This window comes from Sciurus carolinensis, chromosome 1, assembly GCF_902686445.1.
Source record: "Sciurus carolinensis chromosome 1, mSciCar1.2, whole genome shotgun sequence".
Lineage (NCBI taxonomy): Eukaryota > Metazoa > Chordata > Mammalia > Rodentia > Sciuridae > Sciurus > Sciurus carolinensis.
The window spans coordinates 20,921,398-20,949,188 of record NC_062213.1 but is presented as its reverse complement, the minus strand read 5'-3'; the positions used below and the strand labels follow the sequence as shown (position 1 = coordinate 20,949,188).

General features: G+C 38.7%; 2 protein-coding genes across 2 annotated transcripts in view; both read right to left on the bottom strand.

The window, feature by feature from the left end:
• The window catches only part of Taf2 (TATA-box binding protein associated factor 2), an 87,918-nt gene extending 81,867 nt beyond the window's left edge, over window positions 1–6,051 (bottom strand). The window contains exons 1-3 of the mRNA XM_047520856.1: window positions 5,723–6,051; window positions 5,270–5,324; window positions 89–249 (exon numbers count right to left, since the gene is read on the bottom strand). Coding sequence (XP_047376812.1) covers window positions 89–249; window positions 5,270–5,324; window positions 5,723–5,805 — 299 coding nt within the window. The 5' untranslated portion in view covers window positions 5,806–6,051. The remainder of the gene's footprint in view (window positions 1–88; window positions 250–5,269; window positions 5,325–5,722) is intronic.
• Window positions 6,052–8,564: 2,513 nt separating this feature from the next.
• Window positions 8,565–27,791, bottom strand: part of Dscc1 (DNA replication and sister chromatid cohesion 1) — a 34,806-nt gene continuing 15,579 nt past the window's right edge. The window contains exons 3-11 of the mRNA XM_047542833.1: window positions 25,913–26,351; window positions 23,513–23,681; window positions 20,980–21,114; window positions 19,281–19,371; window positions 16,574–16,712; window positions 16,050–16,102; window positions 15,670–15,824; window positions 12,677–12,825; window positions 8,565–9,514 (exon numbers count right to left, since the gene is read on the bottom strand). Of these exons, the coding sequence (XP_047398789.1) occupies window positions 9,406–9,514; window positions 12,677–12,825; window positions 15,670–15,824; window positions 16,050–16,102; window positions 16,574–16,712; window positions 19,281–19,371; window positions 20,980–21,114; window positions 23,513–23,681; window positions 25,913–26,351 (1,439 nt within the window). The 3' untranslated portion in view covers window positions 8,565–9,405. The remainder of the gene's footprint in view (window positions 9,515–12,676; window positions 12,826–15,669; window positions 15,825–16,049; window positions 16,103–16,573; window positions 16,713–19,280; window positions 19,372–20,979; window positions 21,115–23,512; window positions 23,682–25,912; window positions 26,352–27,791) is intronic.

Sequence of the window (27,791 nt, the reverse complement as noted above, 5' to 3'; positions counted from 1 at the left end):
AAAAAAAAAAAAGAGAAATTAATCCAATCATTAAAAACAATAACAAAATAACTGTTAGAAATGTTTACTTTTAAAGTGCATAACTTACTGTTTTGATTCATTGTGACAAACTTCTAAGGTTGGATCATTATAAATAAAAGCAGCCTCTAAATCATTGATCCTTACTCGATATATTCTACACTGTTTGCTGTTCAACTTGATTCTATTCAAGTTTGCAACTGTAGGAAATATAGTCAGTTCCACAAAGCCCTAAAAGATAAAGAATAACAGATTGGTATGTTTTAGAACATATTCCTTTGACTTTTACTATTACACACATACTATACTCCAGAAATAAAATCCTAAATAGCTACACATACACAAATTCTCTGCAAATATCTTAATTTTAAACATGATTGTCCTAGTGAATGAATGGGTTTGAGTTATGTATACTATACCATCTTAGTGCTTCATATAAACTATCAGTGAAAATTAAGTCATCTGTTAATACAAGAATTTCTAGACAGCTGCAATTCAAACAGAGAATAAGAAGAAGAAAATAAAAGAGCAGAAAGAATCAAAGAGGTTGGTGAGTGAAAGAACATGGGGGAAAAAATGGATAAAACCCTGCCCTACTGAAGCTAACAAGTATGAGTCCCAGCTTACAGGAGGTAAATCAGAACATGTGAAACAGCAAGTGCTAAAAGAAAAATTCAGGCAAGCAGGAGCAGTAAGTGTTTCAAAATGCAGAAGAGTTTCCGACTAAGTAGTCCACAGTCCATACATAGTTCTACTGTGTTAGCTGCGTGGTGTGCAATCTATCTGAAGCATACATCTAAGATGTGACAGATAAATAAACTAACCATTTACCACTCACTTGTTCAATCAAATGGAAAAGAGACAGATGAAACATGGAGTACATCTCCAGGGTTTTAATACCCTTTTTTGAAATCTAATATATTCAAACATGAAATGAGAGTATAATACAGTGACATTTTAGGGGCTGCAAAGTGAGCAGGAAAAACTTCAGAGGCTACAACAGGAATATCTACAATGAAGCTCAAGCAGTCACCACAGAGATCTAGACTATAAAGGCTACTACTCTATCACAGATATTATACTGTATGCTTTCATTCTGTGTTCTCTGTTCCTAATACTGACTGAGTGTTGTACACTTTATGCTTTCTACAGAGAGGCTCTAAGAGATAAGTGCTATTGGAAAGTGCAAAAAGTAAATTTTACAAGTAAATTAATAAAATTAAGAAAATTTTATCAAGTGGAGAACTGAGAGTCAGATACATTTAAATGATCCCAGTAGATTCCCACTATTTCATAATGACTCTGGGTACAAAGGCTTTAAATACGTTTTGAAACAACCTTCAGCCCAGCTACTCAAAAGCCTGGAATTATACAGACCCTCTGTCCCCAATTTTCAAAGAGAATCACACACCCTTAAATTAGACCATCTATACAAATCCATGTGGAAGCAACATAGAAAACAACATAGGCAAAAATACTGTTAATGAAGGTTTTATGTTTAAAAATGTAAACCTGAACAATTATAGCATGAAGACCCAATATTTTCTTATATTAGCAATTTGGGTCATCCACTGACCACTCCAAATAAATAAGCTTGAATCATTTGAAAGCCAGTAAGTAATAACAACACAACAATGTCAAAAGTGAATGAGAAGTGTCATCAACAGTCAGTTACTTGGGAGAGGGTGGGTAAGAACATGATTTGGCCTTTTAAAGTAAGATGAGTAATAACAAAAGTGAAGAGAGTGTTTTTCAAGAAGACAGGGAAAGCCAAATCTCCTGATATACCACCTAACCTCTACGAGCCTCCTGCCATTCTTGGCCACTGGTATAAATGCAAATTCCCCGGGTACTCTAGCATCACACTTTTATTTCCTTCTTGCTGCTTGACCTCTTCTGACCATTCACAGCTAGCTATACTATGTTTTTCCATCTTTTCAAAAACCTTCTCTTCACTTTCTATCCTTAAATGAAATGTCTCCTGATTCCCCCTGGACAATAAGTTACTTATTCTGATTCTACTAGGCCATATATACGATTTTATATAGTACACACTTCAAGAGCCAGGACAGTAGTGTCACAGTTAAATGAACATGTTGTAGAGGTAGATTCATGTATTCACGTCCAAGTTCTACCATTTAGTAACTGCATGCTCTTGGATTTGTTATTCAGTTTTCTGTGCCTCGTTTTCCTCATCTGCAAACCAAAAAGAATGATACTACCTACCATTTAGTGATATTATGACAAATGAACAATTTACTACATGAAACACATTTAAAGTAGCTGGGGGACTGGGGTGTGACTCAGAGGCAAAGTGCTTGCCTAGCATGTGTGAGGCCATGAGTTCCATCCCCAGCACTGTGAAAAAGAAAAAAAAAATTGTGGTTGGCATTTAGTATTTGCCTAATACCTAAATGTTTACATTCTTTTTTTCTACTTCTAGTTCTTTGTGCTCATACTAATACAGGCATACCACCCTCCACGATTCTTCATTAAGTCCTCCAACATTCACTGAACACTCCTTCCTAAGATATCTTTGCTATCCTTCTAAGTGACTTCAATACAGGTTTATCTAATCCTTCCAATAGCACCACCTCAAAGTTCCTTGAGCCCAATTCCTACAATTTTCACTTCTGTTCCTGAACAAAAATCAAAGTCACAATCTGAGCCAGGTGCAGTGACACACTCATGCCTGTAATCCCAGAAGGCTGAGGCAGAAGAATCATGAGTTACAGCATCAGCAATTTAGCAAGTCCCTAAGCAACTCAGGGAGACCCTGCCTCTAAATAGAATACAAAATAGGGTTGGGAATGTGGCTCATTGGTTAAGTGACCCTGAGTTCAATTCCCGGTACCAAAAAAAAAAAAATCACAATCTGAAAGATACCTCATCACTGCTACTGCTCCTGATCCTGACATTACATTCTTGAATGTCCAGGATAGGACACCTTTCAAGAAAATCTCCCCCAGTCCTTCTGTTCAATCATATACGTAACAGTTTCCCACCCCAATCCATTCTGGCATTTCTGTTCCCTGAATCCTTAAGTTCAACCACTTTTCTGCCAACTACCAAGTCTACTCTGGTGCTACATGTTCCTCTCCTTTACTCCCTAAAATGCTATTTCCACTGGTTCTCTGGAGGTCATCTCCACACTATTACCTGAAATCTTAATAATAATCTTCACCTCAAATTACAATCTTTCCTCTCTGTTAGAAATTCTTCCTGTGCCCATGAACATGTTAAAAACTCACAAATAAAGCTGTGTATGATGGCACATGCCTGTAATTTCAGCAACTCGGGAGGTAAGGCAGGAAGATCCCAAGTTCAAGGCTAGCCTTAGCAACTTGGTGAGACCCTAAGCAACTTAGTGAGACCATATCTCAAAATATAAAACATGAAAAGGGCTGGCATGTGGCTCAGTTGTAAAGTGCCTCAGGGTTCAAACCCTGGCATCAAAAACAAAATACAAAAAAACAACTCACATAAAAGTAGGCACAAAACACACCACAGAAACAGACTGGATAAACGTAGTGGCATTTTTTGTTGTTGTTTTGGTTGTTTTTTTGAGACAGGGTCTCATCACGTTGCCCAGGTTGGTTTCAACCTCCCATGTTCAAGTAATTCTCCCACTTCAGGCTCAGTGCTGGGATTATAGGTATATGCCACTGCACCCAGCTTAAAAAGTGTGTTCCACAGGGCATCTAAGGCCATTGATTACTGGCTCTAGCAGAATGAAAAATAATGGTAGTTTATGAGGCTTCTCAATAAAAATAAAAAGTACAGATCTAACGGGCAAAAACTTGACTTAAGGTGCAAAGTGGGGATTTATGACCTCTTTTCCAGTTCCTAGACCTCAGCCAGTTCACAGTTCCAGAACAGAGCACTTTGAGTGAGTTTGAAGTGAGGTCACAGAGGCTCTAGAGTTTATCTTCTAAAACTACCCTAGAGTGATCTGCAGTCAAATTGCCAGATACCCATTCTTTCTGGAGAAAAGAAAATTTCCAAATCTTCCTGGAGTTATTATATCTTGGTTCTGATCTGATGTAATACTTAGAGTCCCAAAACATTACCATAGCCCACTAATCAGACAAAAAATTCTTTGGACAGCAAATAATAAGTGGTATCACAAAGTCAATCACAGAGAAAGACTTTCCCAGTCCTGTAACATATAGTATGTATTTTATTTAATAATTGGCAAATACCCATATTGGGTACTTGTCAAATGGAGTAAGGGCTATTATGGAAAGGGTAAGTAGACAGCACTGAACAGACTACTTCTTTATTATGAGATAGTAAACCAAAGCAACAAAACGACCCAGGGGAATTGCAGAGATTAGTGCCACAAAAGATACCAAAGGTTCCTCTGACAAGCTGCAGGTAAGCAGGAGCTTCATTCCATTCTTGCATTAATACTTTATTCTTCTACTTTCCCTTTGGACAGTTACTTAATCTCTTTCAGCTACCTCACTTGTAGTTAAGATTAAAATGTTATCTACCTCATGAGATTCTGGCGAAAATTCAGTTAGTTAACATACATACAATTTAGAAAAGTGTCCACCATACTGTTCACTGTAATTCAGTCAACCATGTCAACGCCTTCTATTCTACTTTCATCCTCGAGGGCTTCACCATTCCCCGCCCTAGGTTATTGTAGTAATCTGTTACATAGACCCCTAATTTTCATTCTTTCTCTGCACAATTCATACAACATAATATACCTATTCTACCACAAGATATAAGGTAAATAATAATGTGTGAGGAACACTGCAAAAGAAATACCATAAATGAACAGACTGGATTTAATGAAATGTTTAGGATCTTTACAAATCTTTACTAGATCTCAAATATTGTATTCAAAGTTTCACTACAAAGCAATACTACCTAAACTAGGTCAGCCAAAAATCGGAAAACAAAAAGGAGTGGCCTAATAGAAGCCAACTCAAGTGAGTGCACTAAGTTTAATTTTTTCACAGGAGAACTCTCACAATTGTTATTTCATGAACAATTCTAAAAAGCTTGGTTATACAGGCTTTCATACTCCATAAGAAATTAAGGAAGTAAAATTATAATCTGGAAAAAGAAAAAAAAAGAGGAGAGGGATTGAAGAATCTATAGCAGAAGGAGTCAGGATCCAACAGATCTGAATTCTACTACTTACCTATTTTTAAAACATCATTATCTGAAAGAATATAAAGTGTCCAAGTACTATTAAAGGTGAATTTATTACTCATAATTTTTAGAAAAAACTTACCACAACAGACTTCCTCTGGAAATTTATGTTGTTGATGCAGACAACCTGATGGGTTGTATATTCAAAAACACAAAAAGAAAAAAATACTTTCTATTATTAAATGAAAGCAAACTGCCCAAGTACCAATATATACTCTAAGTAACTCAAAAATTACACATTACTCTTTCATCTTAAAACCCTACAAACTGGAATAATTTGCTTGTTTTAAATCTAGCAACAGCCAAAACAATAGATTTCTCTAGACAGAAATAATTTAGTACTTTAAGATTTATTAACCTGCATGATGAATTAAATATGCTAAATGATACTGCCATTCATAATGTTCACCCTACAAACACCACTTCCATCAGAGTGGATTCTCCTTTTCCACCGTTTCCCAGGCCCACCAAGTCGGTGTCAAACAACCACAAACTAATTAATGAGGAAAAAAAGAGGGAATGAAAAGATACTTATAATTTATACGGCCTTGGGCTTTCAAAGCCCTTGTCTCCTTTCTTCCTGTTCATTCTGAAGGGCTCGGCACCGGTCGAAGGCATGCAGCTGGCCGCGGGGCTGGGATTCCCGGCGTCCGCGGGGGCTGCAGGGCATTACCGGTCTCAGGCGCCTAGCTCTCCCCGGCTCCCCACGGTCCCCACAGTCACGCCCGGCGTCCGGGGGGCCCTGAGCACCCAGACCCGCCCTCGTCGATCGATTCGGCTTCTTTCGGCCGCCTGCGTCCAGCTTGTCACAAGGATGTCCCTCTCTGCAACCGCTCAAAGGGACCGCCGACCGACATGTTACCAGTGCCCTCTGACCTCTGGCGTCGGCGGAAGTGGGACGCCGCCGCAAGGGGCCGAACCCGGAAGCCTCGTCAATGGGCGGTGCTTGCGCATAACGCGGGAGTTTTCGCATTTTCCTTTCTTTGCAATTGTTTCAATTTCGGAGACCCGAGAAAATAGTGGTTGAGTCGAGAACAGTTAGGAAGGGAGAAGACGTTAAAGTTTTTAAAGAAAAAGGGTCTACCGCATACACGCTGAGAAGTATGGAAGACAAGGTTTGCAAAGAGCCTGGTATAAACAGGGTACGGACTAATAATGGGGCGCCTCTCAAAAACCAAGAGGAAGGATATTCTTCTGATTGCTGTGTAAGGACACCATAAACTCACATAATTGTACACATTAATGTAAACTGTATAGTAGGCACTGCTAACTCAATATCTGATGTGTGTGTCTGTGTACATAAAAACCATATAGTCCACGTAAATGCAGACCATTTTATTGAAAAAGGCAGATTTTTTCGTGTTTTTATTGGTGAATTATAGTGGTGCAAAATGATGGAACTTGTTACATATTCATACATGAAACAATATAAATTAACCACTATCATTCCCCAGTTATTTCCCTTTCCTGCCTCTTTCCATCTCCCTGGTCCCTTTCCTTCGTTCTACTGAATACTCTTGATTTGCATGAGATTTCCTCCACCTTTCTTTTCCTTATTTCTCTCTAGCTTCCACAAAGGAGAGAAAACCTACAAGCCTTGACCTTCTGACCTTATTTCTCCTACCACAATGGTCTCTAATTTCATCCATTTTCCTGCAAATGACATTTCACTTTTGTTTATGGCTGAGCAAAACTCCGTGGTGTATATATGCTACAATTTCTTTATCCATTCATCCATAATTTGGCTATTGTGAATTAATGATGCTGTAAACATGAGTATGCATGTATCACTGTAGTACGATGACTTTAATTCTTTAAGGTAAATATCGAGGAGTGGTATAGCTGGATCACATGGTGATTCCATTCCTAGTCTATTGTGATTTCCATAGCAAATGTACTAATTTATTCCCACCAGTGTAAAAGGGTTCCTTTTCTCCACTTCCTTTCCAGCATTTATTATTGTTTTCTTAAAGACTGCCATTATGACTGGTGTGAGGTGAAATCTTTTTTTATTTGCATTTCCCTAATTGCTAATGATGTTGTACATTACATTTTATTCATATATTCCTTGGCCATTTGTATTTTGAGAAGTGTCTATTAAAATCATTTGCCCATTTATTAGTTTATTTAATTTTTTTGAATTCTTTATATATTCTGGGTATTAATCCTGTCAGAAGAGTAGTTAAGAGAAGATAACCCCGTTGTATAGGTTCTCTTTACATTCTTAATGGTTTTTGTTGCTGCACAGCTTTCTTTTGCAGGGGGGAGCGGTGCTGGGGACCTAATCCAGTGGCACTTAATCACTGAGCCATATTCCCAGTGCCCCGCCCCCTTTAATTTTTAAATTTTGAGACAGAGTCTTACTTAGCTGCTGAGGGTCTCACTAAGGTGCTGAGGCTGGCCTTGAACTTGTGATCCTCCTGTCTTAGTCTCCCAAGTCACTGGGATTACTGGCATGTGCCACTGGCTATACAGAAGCTTTTAAATTTGATATTGTCTTATTTATTAACTTTTGGCATTCTTTTCTGAGCTTTTGAGGTCCTATTGAGAAAGTCATTGCCTGTGCCTATATGATGGAGTATCTACCTTACATTTTCATTTAGAAGTTGCATAGTTTTTGGTCTAATTCCTAAGTCTTTGATCCATTTTGAGTTGATTTTTGTGCAGGGTGACAGATAAGCAACTAGCCTCATTCTTCTACATATGGTTAGCCTGTTGTTCCAGAACCATTTGTTTAAAAGGCTGTCCTTTCTCTTGTGTATATTTCTGGCACCTTTGTCAAAGATCAAATGACTGTATCTATGTGGGTTTGTCTGTGTCTTCTATTCTGTACCATTGTTCTGTGTGTCTGTTTTTATGCCAGTACCATGCAGGTTTTGTTACCATAGCTTTAAAGTCAGGTATTGTAATGTTTCCAGCATTGCTTTATTGACTTAGAATTTGCTTTGGCTATTCTGGGTCTTCTATTGGTCCAAATGAATTTTAGAACAGTTTTTTCTAGTTCTATAAAGAAAATCATTGTTATTTTGATGGGGATTGCATTGAATCTGTATTCAATATTGCTTTTGGTAGTATGGTCACTTTCACAGTACTAATTCTGCCTATCCAAGAACATAAGAGGACTTTCTATCTTCTTGTGAAAAAGGACGTATTTTAAAGCCATCACATTGCACTTCATCTGTGTGAAAGAAAACTGGTAAACTTCAGTTGAACAGTTAAATCTTGTTTAATTATGGATTATTAACACTTTTTGAACTTTGGATCAAATTTTGCTTGGCCTATCCTTTCTATCTGTCCTACTGGCAAACTTATTAACTAAAATAAAATTTGGTGTAAACAAAAACAAATTAAGGAAATAAAACTATGAAAGAACTTTATCAAGCATTCCAACTCCAACTAGGAATTACTAGTAGTTTTCTAGTGAGTTTTATTTGTGCCAGGATTATAAACTGATCTGTAACATTAAGGATTAATGCCTGTAATCCAAGTGGCTCAGGTGCTAAGAAACTCAGTGAGACCCTGTCTCTAAATAAAATACAAAATAGGACTGGGGATGTGGTTCAGTGGTTGAGTGTCCCTGAGTTCAATCCCAGGTACCAAAAACAAAAACAAAAACAAAAAAATTGAAGATTAAACCCATTTTGTTTCAAGTGCATGTATATACCAGCTAAATAAACAGGACAGCAATTACCAAGCCAATTTCACAAATGTTAACGACTAATATAAATACTTAATAGCACCTAGTGACTTCCTGTTTTGGTGAAAGATTGAAAGTAGAGAGCTCAATTGAGAAAATGCATGTACGTGACTAAATCTCTTCTATGAAACTTATTTTCTTCTCCAGAAAAGCTTTAAATAATGAGTAGAACATCAAAGCCTAATTAAAGGTATGACTTTTATGTACAAAAAGCAATATCATTTCTATAAATAGAACCATGTAGACCTCAGAGACTACAGACTAATCTATTAAAAATAGGAAAAAATAGTTTCTTGTGTCCTTGTTTACACTGAGTACATATTACAAATGTAATTTGAAGGATATTGAAATATTCTTTTACCCTTAAAAAATAAGAAGTAGTTTCAAAATATTAAGATGAGAAAAAAAAATGTCTTGAAGGAGTAGGTTTTTAAAAGCCAGGAATAAAAATACATAAAAGAATCTTTTTCTTATATCTAACAACTTTATAAGTCAGTCCCAAAGGAAAACCTCTTGTTCTTTTAAGAAATGGATCTTCTTGAATTGTAAACTTTAATGCCATTTTGCATTGAAGAACGTGAGTATTTAGTGAGTAATGCACCTATGGTTTGCTTCTCTCCACACAAATCTCTGTGGGAAAGAAAAAATGAATAGCATGAAAATCTTAGGAAGCATAATATATAGTACGAATTATTTTACCTTTCACCCCCTAAATCCATCTTTCAAGTAGGCATAAGGCTATGTTTTGGGGGGGAGAAACAGAGTGGGAATTGCTTCTAAGTCTTAACTGAACAGGTATATTACATTACTATTTCATTAAACCTTCACAATTTAACCCTACATTAGATGTAAGAATAGGCTCAGGCAGATGGATGATAAATGACAGTCAAATTTTGCCACCATGGGGCTGGGGATATAGCTCAGTTGGTAGAGTGCCTGCCTCGCATGCACAATGCCCTGGGTTCAATCCCCAGCACCGCAAAAAAAAAAAAAAAAAAAAAAAATTTTGCCACCAGGTCTTTATGACTTCAAAGTCCATGTTTTCTGTAATATCACACAACTTGTAAGTCAGAAATACAAGCAATATGATACCCTGGGGTATGGAATGAGAAAACCTAGATACTAGGCCACCTGTGTGAGCTTGTCTAGGTTACCTTCTGAACTTGAGCTTCCTTTTCTTCACCTCAAAGAGGAAAAGATTATGACCAGAACATAATAAGGGGAGGGGAGGGTGGAGGGATGAAGGGAAAAAGGGCTAGATCATAGATGGCCACGAAGGACATGGAAGAGAGCTGTGATTTAATTCTCAATATAATAAGAAGCCACTGGGAGAGTTTTAAATAATAGGGAAAAAAAAGCATAATGTGATCTAAGTTTTAAATAATGGAGGCAACGAGCTAATGACTAAGAAAGATGGGTGGTGGGTAGGTTGTGGGTTCACTATATTATATTGTCACTTTTGAATGCTTAAAAATTTTCAAAATAAGTAGTATAAAGAAGGCAGAGGGAAAGGAAGCAAAAATAGATGTAGAGAGGCCAGTTCAGAGGCAAGTACAAGAAGATCCATCAGGATTGCTTCTAGTTTGCCCCAGAAGGTAGAAGGAAGGTAAGGACAAGAATGGTTCCTAGACTTTCTGCTTGAGTAACTGGATGAGTGGAGGTGCTACTAACTGCAATGAAGATGAAGAGTAGGGACAGGAAGAATCACTGGTTCTATTACGAAATTCCTATTGGATATCCAAATGGACATGTTAAGTAGGCAACTAAATATAACAATCTGTAGCTCTCAGAAAAAATATGAAGAATTAGGAAGTCACTACATTTAAATCCAAGATGAGGGCAGCAAGGGAAAAGCATGCACAGAAGAGAAGATGACCAAGAACAGAGTCTTGGAGCACTCCAAAATTTAAAGACTGGGAAGAAAGGAAGAAGACAGCAAAAAGACACAAAAAGAGCTGCCCTGGGGAAGGGAGGAGAAACCCAAGATGTTTCAAGTAGGAGAAAGTGGTCTGCTACATCACATAGTACTAAGAGGTCAAGTAAACAAGGACAATTGGCCATTGCATGTAGAAAGATGGAAGTCATTGGAATCAGGAGCTGTCACTGGGTAAAGGAAAAAATGGAAGGTGAGAAAGCAGAGAGTGAGTATTCACAATTTTTAAAAGATGTTTTCTTGTAAAGGAAAGCAGAGAACATGGAGTCCAGTATGTTCTAGCGTTTTCTTTTAGGACGCACAATAGTGTAGATCTTGTGCTAATGGAATGATCCATCCAATCCCAATGAAAGGGAAACTCTGATAATACAAGTGGGAAAAGGGGAAAACTGGAGGAGCCACGTCTTCAAGAAGACAGAGGAAATGAAGCTGTTGCAGAGGAAAGACTACCCCTTAAGAGCAGGGACAACTCATGCACTGCACAGGAATGACTGCAAAGGAAGAGGTGCAGACACAAGGATATTGGCAGAGTTGACACCGAAATAAGGTGGTTCTTTCTAACTGCTTTGATGTTTTCAAGAAATAAGGTCATAAGCTAGGCACATAGGCACAATGGTATATGCCTGTAATCCCAGCAACTTGAGAGGCTGAGACAGAAGAATCTCAAGTTTGAAGCCAGTCTGGGCAACTTGCAGAGACCCTGTCTCAAAAAATAAAAGGGGTTGGGGAATGTAGCTCAGTAGTACAACACCACTGGATTCCATCCCCACTCCCATAAAAAAAAATTAAAATTTAAAAAAATAACAAAAGAAAGAAAGAACGAAGGAAGGTCCTAAGCTGAGGGCAAAGAGGAAACAGGAGGTATTGCTGGTGTGAAAGACAGAAAAAATGTAATGGAAGTTCCAATGGTAAAACAATTTAATGAGGAAATGGTGCCTAGCCAGGGGCTCTGGTAAGTTCTACTCAATTTTTTGTTGTTGTTTTGGAACTAGGAATTGAACCCAGGGGTGCTTTTACCTATAAGCCACATCCCCACCCTTTTATTTTTCATTTTGAGACAGTCTTGTTTAGTTTCTTAGGACCTCCTAAAGTTGCTGAGGCTGGCCTTGAATTTGTGATCCTCCTGCCTCAGTCTCCTGAATTGCTAGGATTACAGGCATTCACTACTGCACCCAGTTACACTTCCATTCCTACCCAAGACTGGTAACCCCATTATGTTCTTCTTGCCAAGAAACTTTAGCTTCCCAGATATAGACACAGAGCAAGTAGAAAGTTAGGTTAAATCTTTGTAGATATTTACCAGGGAGATAGAGGAAGAGGGGATCCAGTAAGAAAGTTTGGATGGCAGGAATCAGAGACACCAGCCACAGAATCTAAGCTGGGTAAACAGAAAAGAGATGACCTGTGAGGTGTGACACACAGGGATGAAGCCATATTGTTAGTGGATTTCAAGTGATGGTGGACTTGAGATCCTCTAAGCAGTGACCTCAGGGCTAACTCATTCCTGTGCAGTTTGGCTTCTGCCACAATGTTAAGAAGAAAGGCAATGAATGGGAGGCAGTCAGAAAGAGGCGTTTACCTTAGGGTTTTAGTGGTGTTTATATTCTGTCCCTCAAAGAACTGCAATTTTGTAAGGAGAGCAGAAGTTCTCTAGGAGTCATGAGGAACAAAACAACACATACCATTTCCATGACCAATGATCATGGAGAATGATAGAGAAGACTACCTGAAAAAGTGTGGAGGGAAGCAGTATTCTTAGGGAATATGCAAATAACTGTGCTGATAATAAACTGAAAATGCTATGCCACTCTTTATAAAAAGAACAACCCTCAAAATCCACTTTTAATACATTAACTTACTGTATATATGGAGCAATATCTTCTTCTGTCCACTTCTCCCTTAGAGAAAACAGACTATTAAAACGTTCCTGATTTCCCTCAGGTAAATCATCTACTTTCAGCAAAAATATGACTTCTGGTCTTGAGTGTCTATCCACCAGTGCTAAACCCTATAAGAAATGAGAAGAAAAAGGGCATTTAAAGTAATGCTGTAATAATCAAACATGACTCATTCTTTTACCATTAGATTTAGCTTAGGCTACATATTAAAAATGTCAGCCACACAAAACTTACACAAACTCTCCAGGGATTTGTAATAGCCTTTTTCATGAAAAGAGTTCCTTTCTACAATCACCTCTTTTCCCTGTAATTGGGCCTCTACTACCACCAATTTATTAAGATAGCTTTAGTTATTTTTTGCTTTTAACAGTGCTGGGGATCAAACCCAGGGCCCCACTCATGCTAACCAAGTACTCTACCACTGAGCTACATCCCTAACACAAGACAGCTTTAGTTATTAAGGTCACCAGTGACCTGTCCTTGACAAATCCAGTGGGCTCTTTTCTTGAATTCATCTTACTGGCCTACTGCTTCTTGTTAATGTTGATTACTTCTTTATCTACATCTCTCTTCATCTGACATCACTCTCTTATTTTCTGCATTGCTTGATGTCATAGTTCCCTGGGCCTCTATCCCGACCCTGTTTCACTGTCACTCTTCTGGGTGACCTCATACTAACTTTTAGCCTGGCACTCACTTGCTAATGACTAATATTTGTATCTCCCATTCCGATGTCTCTTCTGAGCCCCAGACTTCTGTATCAAATTTGTAGATGAGCTCATGGTATTTATCACCCAATCCTGCTGTAGTTCCACTACACTAGGAAAACAGGAAGCATAGGCATCATCCTATATTCTACTGTTCAAACCCCAAACCTGAGTGGTTAATAAATTCTGTAGATTTAAGGCCTCAAGATTTCTCTATCCCTTCCCCTTGGCCTATTTCTTTAGCCAATACTCTCTAAAACAGGAGTATTTAAGTGCAGAAAGCCTAGAATGTTCTTTTTCATAATCTAGCCAACTTTCCATCCATCTAACTTCTTTATTGTCGTAGTACAGGTTGAGCATCTCTAATCAAAAATGCTCAAAAAGTTTTAAATGTTTATTTTGGAGCATTTTGGATTTTGAATTAGGGATGCTCAACCTGAAAAATTTATGCAAATATTCCAAAATCTGAAAAATTCTGATACAGTCCTGGTCCCAAGCATTTCAGATAAGGACATTCAATTTGTATTCTTTCCAAAAGGCAAATCTGATAAGCACTTGATGAGGCAACTCTTCCAACCAGTGTCACTGAATGGCCCCAGAGCTTTAAGAACTGAGATTTTTTTGCACAATTCATAGTGTCCCTAAATAACTCACCAGCACCCTTCACTCAGTCACTATCCACACTATCAACACCCCAATTTTTATTCTTCCACACCTTTGAAAATTCTCTCCTGGTATCTGTCTCTGCCCTTCCTACCTAGAAAGCAAAAGTTCATCCTTCCACACCCAGCAACTAAAACATCTGTTCCTTCTGACAGTCATCTCTTATTGACCAGTCTGATGGATGAACTCCTTTTCTTTGTGTTCATAACATTCTATGCATGTGTTTTCCATGGCAAAAATCACTCTGCATTGTAAGAACAGATTTATACATGGAATATGCACCCCACCATTGCCAATTCCTGGGCCTGCTCTCAGTACCTGGATGGCGTCAGCACCTAGTTTGGTGCCTAGACATAAAAAGAAACTTTGTAAATATTGAGTAAATTCTTTCTTTCATTTTCCAAATATTTATTGAGTATACTACATCCTAGGCAGAATGCCACATTGTGGCAAGCAACCATAAACAGAAAGCTATCAAAGCAGACAGTGAAAAACTGCATAATTAGACATATTTCCAAAGCTAAGTGGTAAGTGTCATGAAGGAAAAACTACAGAGCACTACAGAAAGAGGAAATGAGAGGTGTTATCTTAGGAGGAAATAAGTAAGAGTTGGCCAGGTGGAATTAGGGTGAATATCATTCTAGAACAAAAAGCCTTGTATGAAGGTTCAAAGGTAAGAGAGTTTCATGATGTTGAAATTTTCAAGAAGGCTCATGTATGGTAAGCCAAAGAGAAAGCAGACAGATGAAGTTTTGGGGTAGATCATAAAGGGCCTTGTTGGCTAAGATACAAAGTCTATATTTCACATCTTAAATGCAACAGGCAACCATTAAAATGATTTAAGCCGGACATTCACCTAATCTGACTGGCACTTTAAAAAAGATCATTCTAGGGGCTGGGGATATGGCTCAGTGGTGAAGCACTTGCCTAGCATGCTCAATGGCCTGGGTTTGAATTCCAGCACCACAAAAAAATAAAATCATTCTAGTAGAACCACAGGAAGGGACTGAAGGAGGCTGCTGAGAGATGCTATTGCCATTACAGACACAGGAGACCACGATAGTTTGGACTAGGACAGTAGTGATGGAAATGGAGAGGACTGGAATGAAATGAGACACACTGGGCAGGAAGAGACTATCAACAGGCCCAAGGGATAGTAATGAGGTGATGGAAGTGTTCTAATACTAGATTGTGGTGATTGCTATATAACTAGTCAAGATGCTAAAAATCATTTTAGTTGATTAATGTATTTTTTGGTGGGGATCAAACCCAAGGCTTTGTGCATGCTAAACACAAACTCTCCCATTGAACTAGCTCCCCAGTCTACGGCCATACCACCCTGAACGTGCCCGATCTCGTCTGAACTAGCTCCCCAGCCCTAAAAATTATTTTTAAAAGAGAAATTCGATGATATTCAAATTGCCTCCATAAAGTATTGAGGGTTCTGAAAGGACTCTGTGATGAATTTAATGGGCATTATACTCCCATTGGGTGTCTAGGAAAACAAATCGGCTCCAAATTCAGATCCAAGACAAATATCATCTCCCCCAGTAAGTAATCACCTGTTGAATCCACTGATATTACCTTGAGCTGATCAAGCCTAGTTATCATTCCTTCAGGAACACTCTGTTGCCACACTTCTTGAAACTCAGCCAGATTGAATTTCACTGCATTCTGAAGTAACATTTGTGCTGTTGCTCTGCATATTTTATCAGCACTCAATTCAAAATAAACTTCACCTAAGGAAAAGATAGTATCAGATAATTTCATATTATCCTCTTAAAATTAAATGTAGCACTAATGTTTTCTTTTCCCTTATGCGATTTCTTGGAAAGAATTATACACCTCCACTCACCTCCCACATCCCACTGTTCTTATTTTTAACTAGAACATGCTTTAGAAAGGTATACCAATTTTAGCAAACAAAAGTTAAAATACCCATTAAAATACTTTCTCAAACTTACCTTCATCTACATATTTCTTCCCATAACATTTAAGACAGTGTTCTATCATTTCCCTGAAAAATTTAAAAACACCCTTTGACACGTTATCAACATTTTTATACACTGTATTTCAAACCCCATTGCTAATTAGAAACTAAGATATAAATTTGAGATTTGTACTAAATTATTTAGATGCCAAATAAGACTTTTTTAAAATTAGGAGCTAACTAAAATATACTGAGAAGCTGCTATATGCCAAGCCCCATGCTAATACATTTTTATGTATTATGAATAATGTGAGCATAACTTTATGGCTATAAAATAGCTTTATAATTTTATTATAAAAACAATAAAAAAAGAAGAAAACATGATATAGATTTATTCGGCCAGTGACCAAAATACCCAAATCCTTTTTTAGTTCTATATTTAAAAATCTTTTTAATATTGAACTATAAATAGTCTGTCCCCTGGATTTAGTCTTGCTTTAGAAAAGAATTTCTCTCCCCTTAAGGAAATCTGAAGGGACAAGTAATTAAAATACTTACTCTGGCTCCAATGGTCCAAGTTCCTGAAGGCATATGTTCAAAGGAACTTTACTAAAAGACCAAGATTCAGAATCCACAAGCTGAGTTAGATGATTCAGAAGTTTCATCTCATAGTCAAAGTCAAGAATCCTCCAATAACCTACAAATTCCAAAAGTTATATTTATCAAACAACATTTAAATGAATTAAACATTAAATGAACTAACAGTTAATACAGCAGCATTCTCTTGCCCGTTGCAAAAAAAAAAAAAAAAAAAAAAAGACACCAGGAGTCACTTTTTCTTTAAACAGTAATCCTTTTTATGCTTTTCTCCTAGGTTTTTTGATGTTGGGAATTAAACTCAGGACGTCATACATGCTAAAGAGCTCTACCACTGAACTGCACCACCAGCGCTCTCGATCATTTAAAATTCTGTCTTGAAGAAGATCAAGTGGTTTTTAAAGAGTATTTTATATATGACCAAGATGGGACTTGCTCAAGTGGTTTAATATTCTGTTATTTCACATAATCTTCTTGTTCTGTAAGTAAAGAAGTCTGCAGCTGTTATAGCCAATTCATTAGCACATCATACAAATGAGGTGAAGGTCATAGTTTCCAGATCCTATAGGATAACCTCTGCTGTGCAGCACTGCCAGGGTGTAATTCCCTGGTCACAGCTATTTTGCAGTGGTTTCCTCACACTCATAAAAATGCTTAGCTCAATTGAGATATGACAGACCCTGATACAGTATGGACAAAATAAAATAAAGTTGGACATTGAGATACATTATCCTTATAACTGTGAAAGAATACAAAATGACATATTATAATTGATGACACAACCACCAGCCCTGGAAAAAGAAAACACACACATCAACCATTTCCAAGAGAAAATATTTGTATTTCTATTCTATTCTATTTTCTATTAAAAAATAAAAGCAACTTTAAGAAATGGATTGTGTGATATAAAACTGGAGAAGAGAGCTAGGAATAATCTGTGCATCCTCTACCAAAAGTTTATCCATTCCCATGCAATCAGTGAATAACGTAGAGGGCTGCAGAAGATTACAGCTGGGCGAGGTGGCACACTTCCGTAATCCCAGAGACTTGGGAAGCTGAGGCAGGAGGATCATAAGTTCCAGACTCAGCAACTTAGCAATGCCCTAAGCAACTTAATGAAACCCGTCCCGAAATAAAAAATAAAAAGGGCTCAGTGGTAAATTCTCTCTAAGTTCAATTCCTAGTACAAAAAAAAAAAAAAAGAGAGAGAATACATAAGGTGTATTTGCCACACCCGCTTTAAAAATTGACATTCAAGGCATCTGTACACCATACTAATTAGCAGCAGGCATACTTAATTAAAAACTTTTTTTAGATGTTCTAGACAAAATGAGTCTCAAGGAACCACAACAAGGGGCTATTTACCAGTTAATTCTGAAGTTGTGTGTAGTTGCTTTACTCAACAAAATTTGCCGTTATCGAGGGGTACAGTATCACAAAAATTTATCTTGTTTGGAAGATTATGAGCAAATTGAATAATGTATCTACTAATAATGTATGCTGATATTCTCATCCATAACACATGGGGATAGAATTAAGCTGCTTCTCTAGGCACTAATAAAAATAATTTAAAAATAAAAAAAGAATGCATGCAAACAACTACTGAGGATCACCACAGACCCACATGCTGAAAAGAAGCTCCGACTCCAGAGCAGAAGCCAGACAAAACATTAAAGAAGACACTGTAGTGCTTCTCCATCAACCCCTGACACCAACACACACTCCTGTACCTTTTATACAGGTTTAAATTATAAATTAATATACATGTTTAGAAAAACATTAGAGTTATCCTACGAAGAAATATAGTCCCATGTCCAAGCAATTGGTAAATACAATGAGATTATTAAATTAATTGTTAACTAGGAGTTCAAATACATGATTCTATGTCATATCCTATCATAACTCAACATGCAGCCCTGGACAAGGTAGTTTTTATTTTGTCTTATGCCTTAGTTTCCTTACATATTAAAAAAAAATTGATAGACTGCCTGATATATAAAGCCTTTTCTCAAACATTGTTCTTCTATAACCACTTACCCCAAAGAAAAAGGCCTACAAGGAGTGGTTAAAGTCACTGGTAACTTCCTTCTGTATGATGATCACACAAAGACTCTATCGAAAGACAATACCATATTTTCTTCTTTTTTTTTTTTTTTTTTTTGGTGGTGTTAGGGTTGCAAACACAAGAACTCATGCATGCTAGTCAAATACTCTACCAGAGAGCAACAATCCCAGTCCCTAACATTATCATATTTGAGCCCAAAAGATTAAATACACCAGGAGCAATGGTGCATGCATGTAATCCCAGCTACCTGGGAGGCTGAGGAAGGAGAATACCAAGTTCAAGGCCAGCCTCAGCAACTCAGTGAGATCCTGTCAAAAAAATAACTACATAGCCAGACACAGTGGCTCACACCTGTAATCCCAGCAACTCCAGAGGCTGAGGCAGGATGATTGCAAGTTCCAAGGGAGCCTCAGCAACTTAGCAAGGCCCGGTCTCAAAACATAAAAAGGGCTGGGGATGTGCCTCAGCTGCTAAGCTCCCCAGGGTTCAATCCCTGGTACCAAAAAAATAAACAAATACATAATAGGGCAAAGCTGTCCAAAAATTTCTTTCTCTCATGATACCTGATTTCATCATTATGAATGATAATAATAAAAATGCTACCTCCAATCTCACAGGCATTTAAAACTTGTAACTGGGTCATTATTTCTTCCTCACTTGCCTGAATTTGATCAAGCAAATCTTCAGTTGTATACTGAAACAAACAAACAAACAAATTTTAAGGCTTTCAAGAATAACATTTTAGATTTCTCATTGAATTATGGGAAATAAATACATAAAACATATTAAGGCAATATTTATGCACTAGTCCAGTTTCTTTTATTAATAAATAATAATTATAATTCAAAAGCAATAAACATCTTAGCAGAAAACAGAGGTTAATGTTCATGTCACTGAAATTGGCAATAATTTCTTTCTTTTTCTGTCATGTTGGAGATCAAACCCAGAGTCTCATGCATGCCAGGCAAGCACTCTACCACTGAGCCACATCCCCAGACTTCACTGAAATGATAAACTTTTGTATCAAAACACTTTATCAATGCCAAAGGACAAATATATGATTCCACATCTATATGATGTATTTAGAGTAGTTAAATTCAAAGACAGAAAGTAGAATGTGGTTGCCATTGCTTAAGGAGAGGGAGGAATGGGAAGTCATTGTTTAATGACAAAGTTTCATCTTCCTAACATCTTCCACTAGGAAGATGATACAGTTTTAGAGATGGATGGTGCTTAATTTGCACACCAACATGAATGTACTTAGTGCTACTGAATTTACATTTTAAAATAATTAAAATGGTAAATGCTATGTTATATATATTTGACCACAATAAAAACCAAGAAATTAACAGGACAACCTGAAAAATGGGAGGAAATATTTGCATATCATATATCTGATAAAGAACTTATATAAAGAACTTTCCTAAAATGCTGTAATGAAAAGACAAATAGGTAAAACCCAAAGGAACTGAATAGGTATATTTCTCCAATGATATACAAATTAAATAAAATGAAAATATGCTGAATATCAATAGTAATCAGGGAAATGCACTTCAAAACTACAGTGAGATACCACTTTTTTATTTATAAACATATGTACATTTTAAGCCTACAACACCCAGTATTTCCATGTGTTCTCTCCTTCAGGAAGTGACCAGGACAATTCTGCTAAGCTTCCAAGATCAGATGAGATCAGGTATGGTCAAGGTGGTATGGTCCTTGACAAGTTTCCACTTGGGGCTGGGGAGATAGCTCAGCTGGTAGAGTGCTTGTCTTGCAAGTGCAAGGCCCTGAGTTCGATCCCCAGTACCAAAAAAAAAAAAAAAGAAAAAAAAAAAAAAAGTTTCCACTTTAAGCTCATCAGAATGAGTTTGAAGTTTTCATAACCTTTAAAAAGTAAGAATTTCTGGGGCTGGGGATATAGCTCAGTTCACAGAGTGGCTACCTGTCAAGCACAAGGCCCTGGGTTCAATCCCCAACACCACTAAACAAAAAACAAAAAATTAAGAATTTCACCACTAAGTGCAACTAATTAAAATTTTTTAAATTTCAAATCAAGAATTGAAAACAACAGCTGGACACAGTGGTGCAAGCCTGTAATCCCAGAGGCTCAAGAGGCTAAAGCATAAGGATCTTGCGTTAAAAGCCAGCCTCAGCAATGGCAAAGCACTAAGCAACTCAGTGAGACCCTGTGTCTAAATAAAATACAAAATAGGGCTGGAAATGTGGTTCAGTGGTTGATTGCCCCTGAGTTAAATCCCCAGTACAAAAAAAAAAAGAAAAAAGAAAACAACAGTCTTACTTTTGAGCGATTTGAATCCTCTTCTTTTTGACTGTCAGGTCCTTCATAGGTATTTTCCATTAGAAATTTCTTCAGCTTCTTTAATTTAGGTCTGCATCTTCTCAATTCCCAATAATTATTAGAAAAACCAAAGATCTAGAATTCAAATCATAACCTCTTAGGGGCCAGTCTAAAAACAGTTCATACAAAATTCCAACTAACTCATCTTTCCTGGTCAAAAACAAAGAAAAAGGAACCAAAGTATTCTGCTTTCTGTCAGGAAGGTACCCATCCAGTTGCCTCAAGTGGATGGATGGATACCTTTAGGAAACATCTTTTAAAAGTTCAGTTAAGAAGACTCTGCCAATAAAGAAAGAAATTGAGCATCACATCTCAAGTATACCCATAGAAACTAAAGTCTGTTCAGAATAGAATGACCAGAATGGTCCTAATTCTGCAAATCAGGTAGAAGCAAACTGAAAAAGAAAAACAGGATAGTCTGAAAAAGAGAAAATAGAGACATTATCACAATCATCAAATAAGGAAGGAATATTAAAAGGAAAAAGAGGTACCCTCCTATCTTACTCAGTTTGGGGACACTATTTCTACTATTTCAAATTAGAGCTAATTAGATTATTGGACTTGTGACAGAGGTCTATCACTTGAAGAAATTCAGGTCCCAAAGGCTAGATGATGGAATGTGTGTTATTCCCCTCTACATTTGCAGGATAGCCCAGTGTCTGGCATTGGGATGCCAAATAAGTGTTTCATGAAAGGAGAAAAGGCTAAACTGGATTATTTCCAGGGAGCTTTGCAACGTTAAGATGGAAGGACAGAGGAGGATTCTACTCTCTAAATAAGAAAAGGCTTGATTGACAAGCCTGAAGGAGATGCTGCTGAATCTAAGGCCTTCAAAAGAACAGCTTGGGGGGCCAAACAAGAAAGATTGATTCTATCTACAGTTCAAAGTAGCAGTGATCTGTATATATACAAGGCACAAATGTTGAAATAGGCTTTTGTGTGGTACAGGAGAGGACTCAGGTATTAAATTAGTTGTCAATAAAAAAAAAAAAAATTGGAGATTTTACCCCAACATCAAAATCACAAGGTCTACGAATGCTGGGCCTACTTACCTACAAGTCAACTGAATAGTGGCCACCCAAAAATGCTTGGGGCTTGTGGTATCCAATTTGACACAGATCTAAACACTACCTGCTACTCCTGGGGATCCACCATCATTTGTCAACCCCAGCCTAAGTTGCTGATGTGTCCTTATCTAGTCCTTTTAAGCATCCCTCTGCTGGGAAGAGCTATCATGGATTATGGCTTTGGTTAGTGGATCTTTAAGTTTTACCCAGTCTCATCACCCAGAATTCCAATAACAAATAAGAGCTCAGGGTACTTGCAGATATTACTAAGCCCTCACAAAAACACATAAACCAGATAAGTGATGAAAAATACATTATCTTTTGCAAAAGAATGAACTGCCAATATTTCTAGTTAATTACAGTGAAAGACGTGTAACCCAACAGAAACCAAAATAAAAATTTTACTGGAAATTCCCCTATTCCAGTAACATCATATGAATCACCAAAGCTTCCCAGCATTTTCCCTTCTTTCCTCTCCAATTCTATTTTTAAGAAAATAGTTGGCCTAAAGTCATCCTGAAAGAATTAAGGGCTGTGCTTTGATTGCTACATGTGTTACAACCTAGACAGGATGGAGACTTTTGTTTGGTAATTACCATCAGTATTCTCCAAAATAATTAAAAATTTGTTATACTTGGCTACAGATATTAAGGAACTAAACCAAATTTAAAGCTAAGAAACACACTTCATTCAAAAATGCAATTTTCTTCATTTTTCTCACTTGTAACTACTACCAAATACACTAGTTATGACTTGAGGGAGTTTCTTTTCAAAATACATCCATAGCAAATTCACTAAAATTAGGTAAAATTTTTGAATGATTCACCCAATAGCAAAGTTACCACATCAAGGAAAAAGATCAATTTGAGACTTAAAAATCAAATTAGGGGGTTGGGAATGTGGCTCAGGGGTAGAGCACTTGCCAGGCATGCGTGAGGCCCTGAATTCAATCCCCAGTACCACAAAAAAAAAATAAAATAAATAAATAAATAAATCAAATTGGGAAACTAAAGATAAGTTCATAATACTTCAACACACAAAAATAATAATGCTGAAAAACTTTCAAATTTCACTCCAGAGAACCAAGCAAGATGTTACACACCTGTAATCCCAGCAACTCAAGGGAGGCCTTGCAGGAGGACAGCAAGCTTGAGGCCAGCCTCAGCAATTTAGTGAGACTTTGTCTCAAAATAAGAAGGGCTGGGTATATAGCTCAGTGGTAAAGCGCCGCTGGGTTCAATCCCCAGTACCAAAATAAATGAATAAACAGAAACAAATTTCATTACAGAACTTCTGCAATTCCTCATGATTATATGTTTCCCAACAAAAGTTTTTAATGAAAGCCAAGACTGGCACCTGTGCTGTCATTCTTAGACTTAAAGGAATCAGGGGAGAGAAAACAGTACCTCAGTGTGAATAATGTTACAGTGTGTCTCCTCCATCTTCAGCTGGTCTGGAGTTTTACAACCAGGAATGAAAAGCAACATATTTGAAGTATCTGCTATTTTCAAGTCATATGTTTTGTCTTTACTGCACAGCACAGCTTGTTCATCTTTATCTCCTCGAATCACAAGACTGTAGGAAAATGGGGAAAACACATGGTTTATTGAGACTACAGTGGACATCTTCACTTTAAACTCACTTCCCAAATCCTCTGGCTTGCAGAATTGTAAAATTAAGCCTGATGCTGTGTCCAGCCCTGCGGTACAATCATGGATTCCAAAGAGCAAAGTGGACCAAGTGAGAGCCAGACAGGTGCCTGGAGCCTCATTAAGGAAAAAAAAAAAAAAATAGATAAATATGGGAAAAAAGACGTAAAGAGGCCACAAGGCCAAATGTCACCCTGTGGCATCTTTGCACGAGTTATTGGAAGACGCAAATATCTAGAGGCTTCAGTCAATGTCTCACAACTTTTTAAAACAGACTAAAGTGGTACTTACAAAACATGTGCATAGGAATCTTAGGGAATCTTGTTAAAAAGCAAATTGGGATATAGTAGGTCTGGGAAGGGACCTAAAACTATTTCTAAGAAGCTTCCAAGGATAAGCACACTATGCTCCTGAGGTCCACTCAAGTGTTGTAGGTGCTTTGTTCTGAGCAATCAAAGGAACACACACAATGGCCTAACCATTAGCTGTGTGGCAAAGAAATCGCAACCTCATGAAAAGAAGGCTGTAGTGCTGAATGAAAAATAGGACAAGAGAATGTATACAAATGAGACTACATGAAAGATTCTGAGAAAGGGAATTTATCACAGATGAAGAAAAGCAAGAGAAGGATGGTGAGAAGGAGGAAGAGGAAAGACAGATGACGGAGAGGACAGCAGAGTTGAATCTCCAAGTTGTCCTTGCCTACAAAATGTTAAACTCTCCTGTGCATAACACACTTCTTTTAAATAATTAAGAACCTAAAATAGGAGACTGTAATTATCTTTTTAACTAAGTCTTCAATTAAGTGAAGAGAATAAGTTTTTTAGATTCTTGTTGCATTTAAAAGGTCCAGTGTCTACCCTTTAACATTCTACATTACACACTATCCCCATTTTGAAATATTTTTATACCAATCCTCACTCAAAAATTTAAAGCACACAAGTTTGTCAGCTAGATTAAGTATAAGTGGATCAAGAGAAGGTTCTCACACCTCAAGTCTTCTTGATCTCCACTAACTCAGATGGAATGGAAACTTATAAGGGAAGCTCTTCAGTTCTCTTAAGGGCACTCTGGTTAATACCAAAGGCTAGTCATTGACTAGAACGCTGTTTGAAAGAGTCAAGTATGAAGATTAGAACACAACCCCAAAGAATCCAACTAAAAGGAACCTACAAATATGCATGTTGGAGGAAGAGTGGCACAGAAGAAAATCAGCTTCCAGGAATTGGGACTGCACCAAGTTTATAGGCTACTGGTTTAAGGGTTTTCTAGATTTCTCAAGGCTGCCTTCAAATCTACCACCTTCTGCCTTTTCTTCTTTTTTGTTTTCCCCCTGCTGGGGAGCAAACTCAAGGCCTCTGGGGGCTAATCAAGCACTCTATCACGGAACAACAGTCTCAACCCCTGATTATGTTTTTCAATCCAAGAGGGTTGGCAGCAAATTTGTAGCTGACCTAGAATTAGAAATAGTTTTATGTTCCCATTAAATGACCCTACACGAGTCTGCCTGGGGTCTCCTTCAATTACCAAGTCGTGATTAAGGCTTTAAACTTATTCCCTACACGTCCTACTCATCGTTTGGGAAAAGAAATATAAGTGGGAAGCAAGAACTCTATAAATATTGGATATTGTCATTGTACTTTAAAATAGAATGAATTAGACATAACTTTCCTATGTTCATATATGAATACACGACCAGGGTAACTCCACATCATGTACAACCACAAAAATGGGAAGTTATGCTCCATGTGTGTATAATATGTCAAAATACACTCTACTGTCATGTATAACTAAAAAGAACAACAACAAAAGTAGAACGACAAAGTGTTCTGTGGAGTCCCTGACATCACTGTTAATGTCTTCAAATTTTCACTGGGGTTCTAGTTCCAGACTATTCGGCAGACACACGCCGCCAAGTTCGGCTGAACCAGTGCTACTTATCACCTCAGTCCAGCTCACAGGAGGGCCATGCAGTTGGGAGCCTCCTCGGGAGATGGCAGCACGCCAGGTATCAGGCCACCACCAGCTGGCTGTGAGCCTCTGGGCAAATGAATGCATCTCTCTGGCCCCGATTCCTCATCCTGGATTTCCAGTTGAACAAATCTGAAGGCGGTTCTCAGCAGGCTGGGGCGTCCCGGGAGCCCCGGCCCCGCTCACCTGTGTCCGGCCTCCAGCTGTTGGCACAGCGCGGGCTCCAGCTCCAGCAGGCAGAAGTCGCCGGCGTCCGCGCCGCTGGCGCCAGGGCCGAAGCCCAGGCAGTGCACGGTGGGCAGCAGTTCGGCGGCGTTCAGCTTGGCGACCTGCAGCGTCGCGTCCACCTCCTCGCGCGTCCTCATCGCGGCGCGGGGATGCCGCAGCACCTGGGGTGGGGGACGCCCAAGCAGCAGGAGCCGGCGAAACCGACACGAAATACACACAATTTCAAAAGCGCGCCAAGGCGGCTGAGGACGTATTTCCGGGGCGGAGCGCGCCACGGTCCGCGGAAGATCCCAAAACTCCTGGGAGCGCGAGCGCTTGGAGACCGGGTCATCCCGCACAGGGTCGGGACTGCGAGGAAGAAGCACGGCTTCCTGGGGCGGGGGTGCGCGGAGCAGAGCTGAGACCCAGACGCGGTGGGGCCTGAGACCGGGCCCTCACCCAGTCCTTCCGCTGCTCTACCCTGCCCCTGCCCCTCATTTCCCGCCTATGCGCCCCTTCCTTGCCATCAAAATAGTCTCTGCGCGTACAATGTCATTAACGCTTTACGATGACCCTGAAAGGTGGGCCGTGGGCTTCCCCTTTCCTGCAAATGAGGAAGCAGGACCTTTGCCCGAGTGGTAAAGAGAGGAGATGGCAAAGTCAGATTCCAGCCTAGTGTATCATGGCTCTAAAAGCATCCTGCGGAGTTTTGTGCAAAGGATGCACCATCGGCAACGAGCTGATTAGAATCAGACCTGGCATCCCACGTGTTTGTGCCTGGCGACCATCCTACCAGGGAGACAACGGCTTGGACTAGTCTGCCCATTCGTTTGTGCCAGGGGCAAATGAGTCATTAGACTACTGTCAAGAGGAAAGCAAAGAATAAAATCATGTCATTTGCAGGTAAATGGATGGAGTTGGAGAATATCATACTGAGTGAAATAAGCCAATCCAAAAAAACCAAAGGCCGAATGATTTCTTTGACAAGTGGATAATGATACATAACGTGGAGGGGGCGGGGCGAGCAAGAATGGAGAAAGGATGGATTGTGTAGAGGAAAATGAAGGGTGGGGAGGGGATGGGGGAAGGAAAGCTAATCGAATGAGACAAACATCATTACCCTATGTCATGTATGATTACACAAACGGTGTGACTCTACTTTGTGCACAACCCCATTTGTGTACAATGAATCAAAAGGAAAAAAAAAAGAGGAAAGCACCCTCTGGGGATAAGAAGGGTCTACAGTCTCCAAAGGGAGACCAGCAAACTCATCACTGTGGGATGTGGTGTCATCTAGACCAAGAATTACAGTGACCTGAATACAAAGTTTAAAAAGAAAAGCTCATAAATACACTGACACGTCCACAAATAACTTGTAACAGCAAGGTGAGCTCTCCTAGGGGTAACTTGCAGACTCCCTGAGTGGCTGCCTCCGAGAGCTGAAACAACCTAGGAGGAATCTTCCCCCAGTCAGTGGCTTTCTACTAGTTTGTGTAAGTCAGACCTTGTCGAATTCAAAGGAAATACGCAGAGTTTTTTGTTTGCTTCAGCTCTTCAAATAATATGAAAATACTAGAGTAGGGAGGCTCAGTCTGGGAGATGCTTCAGTTGGTGGTAGAAAGGTTGGTTTATTACTTCTTCATTAACCTCCTCATTCTGCCCACCCTGCCTCCAACACTGATGATTAAACCCCAGGCTGGGGTTGCTCTACCACTGGGCTGCATCCCCTGCCCTTTTTATTTCATTTTTTATTTGTGCATTATAATCGTACATAATAGTAGGATCCATGATGCTGTATCCATACGTGTTGCAGGGCAAGGGCCTTCTGTAAAGCTGAGGCAGCACAGAGGTCTCCTCA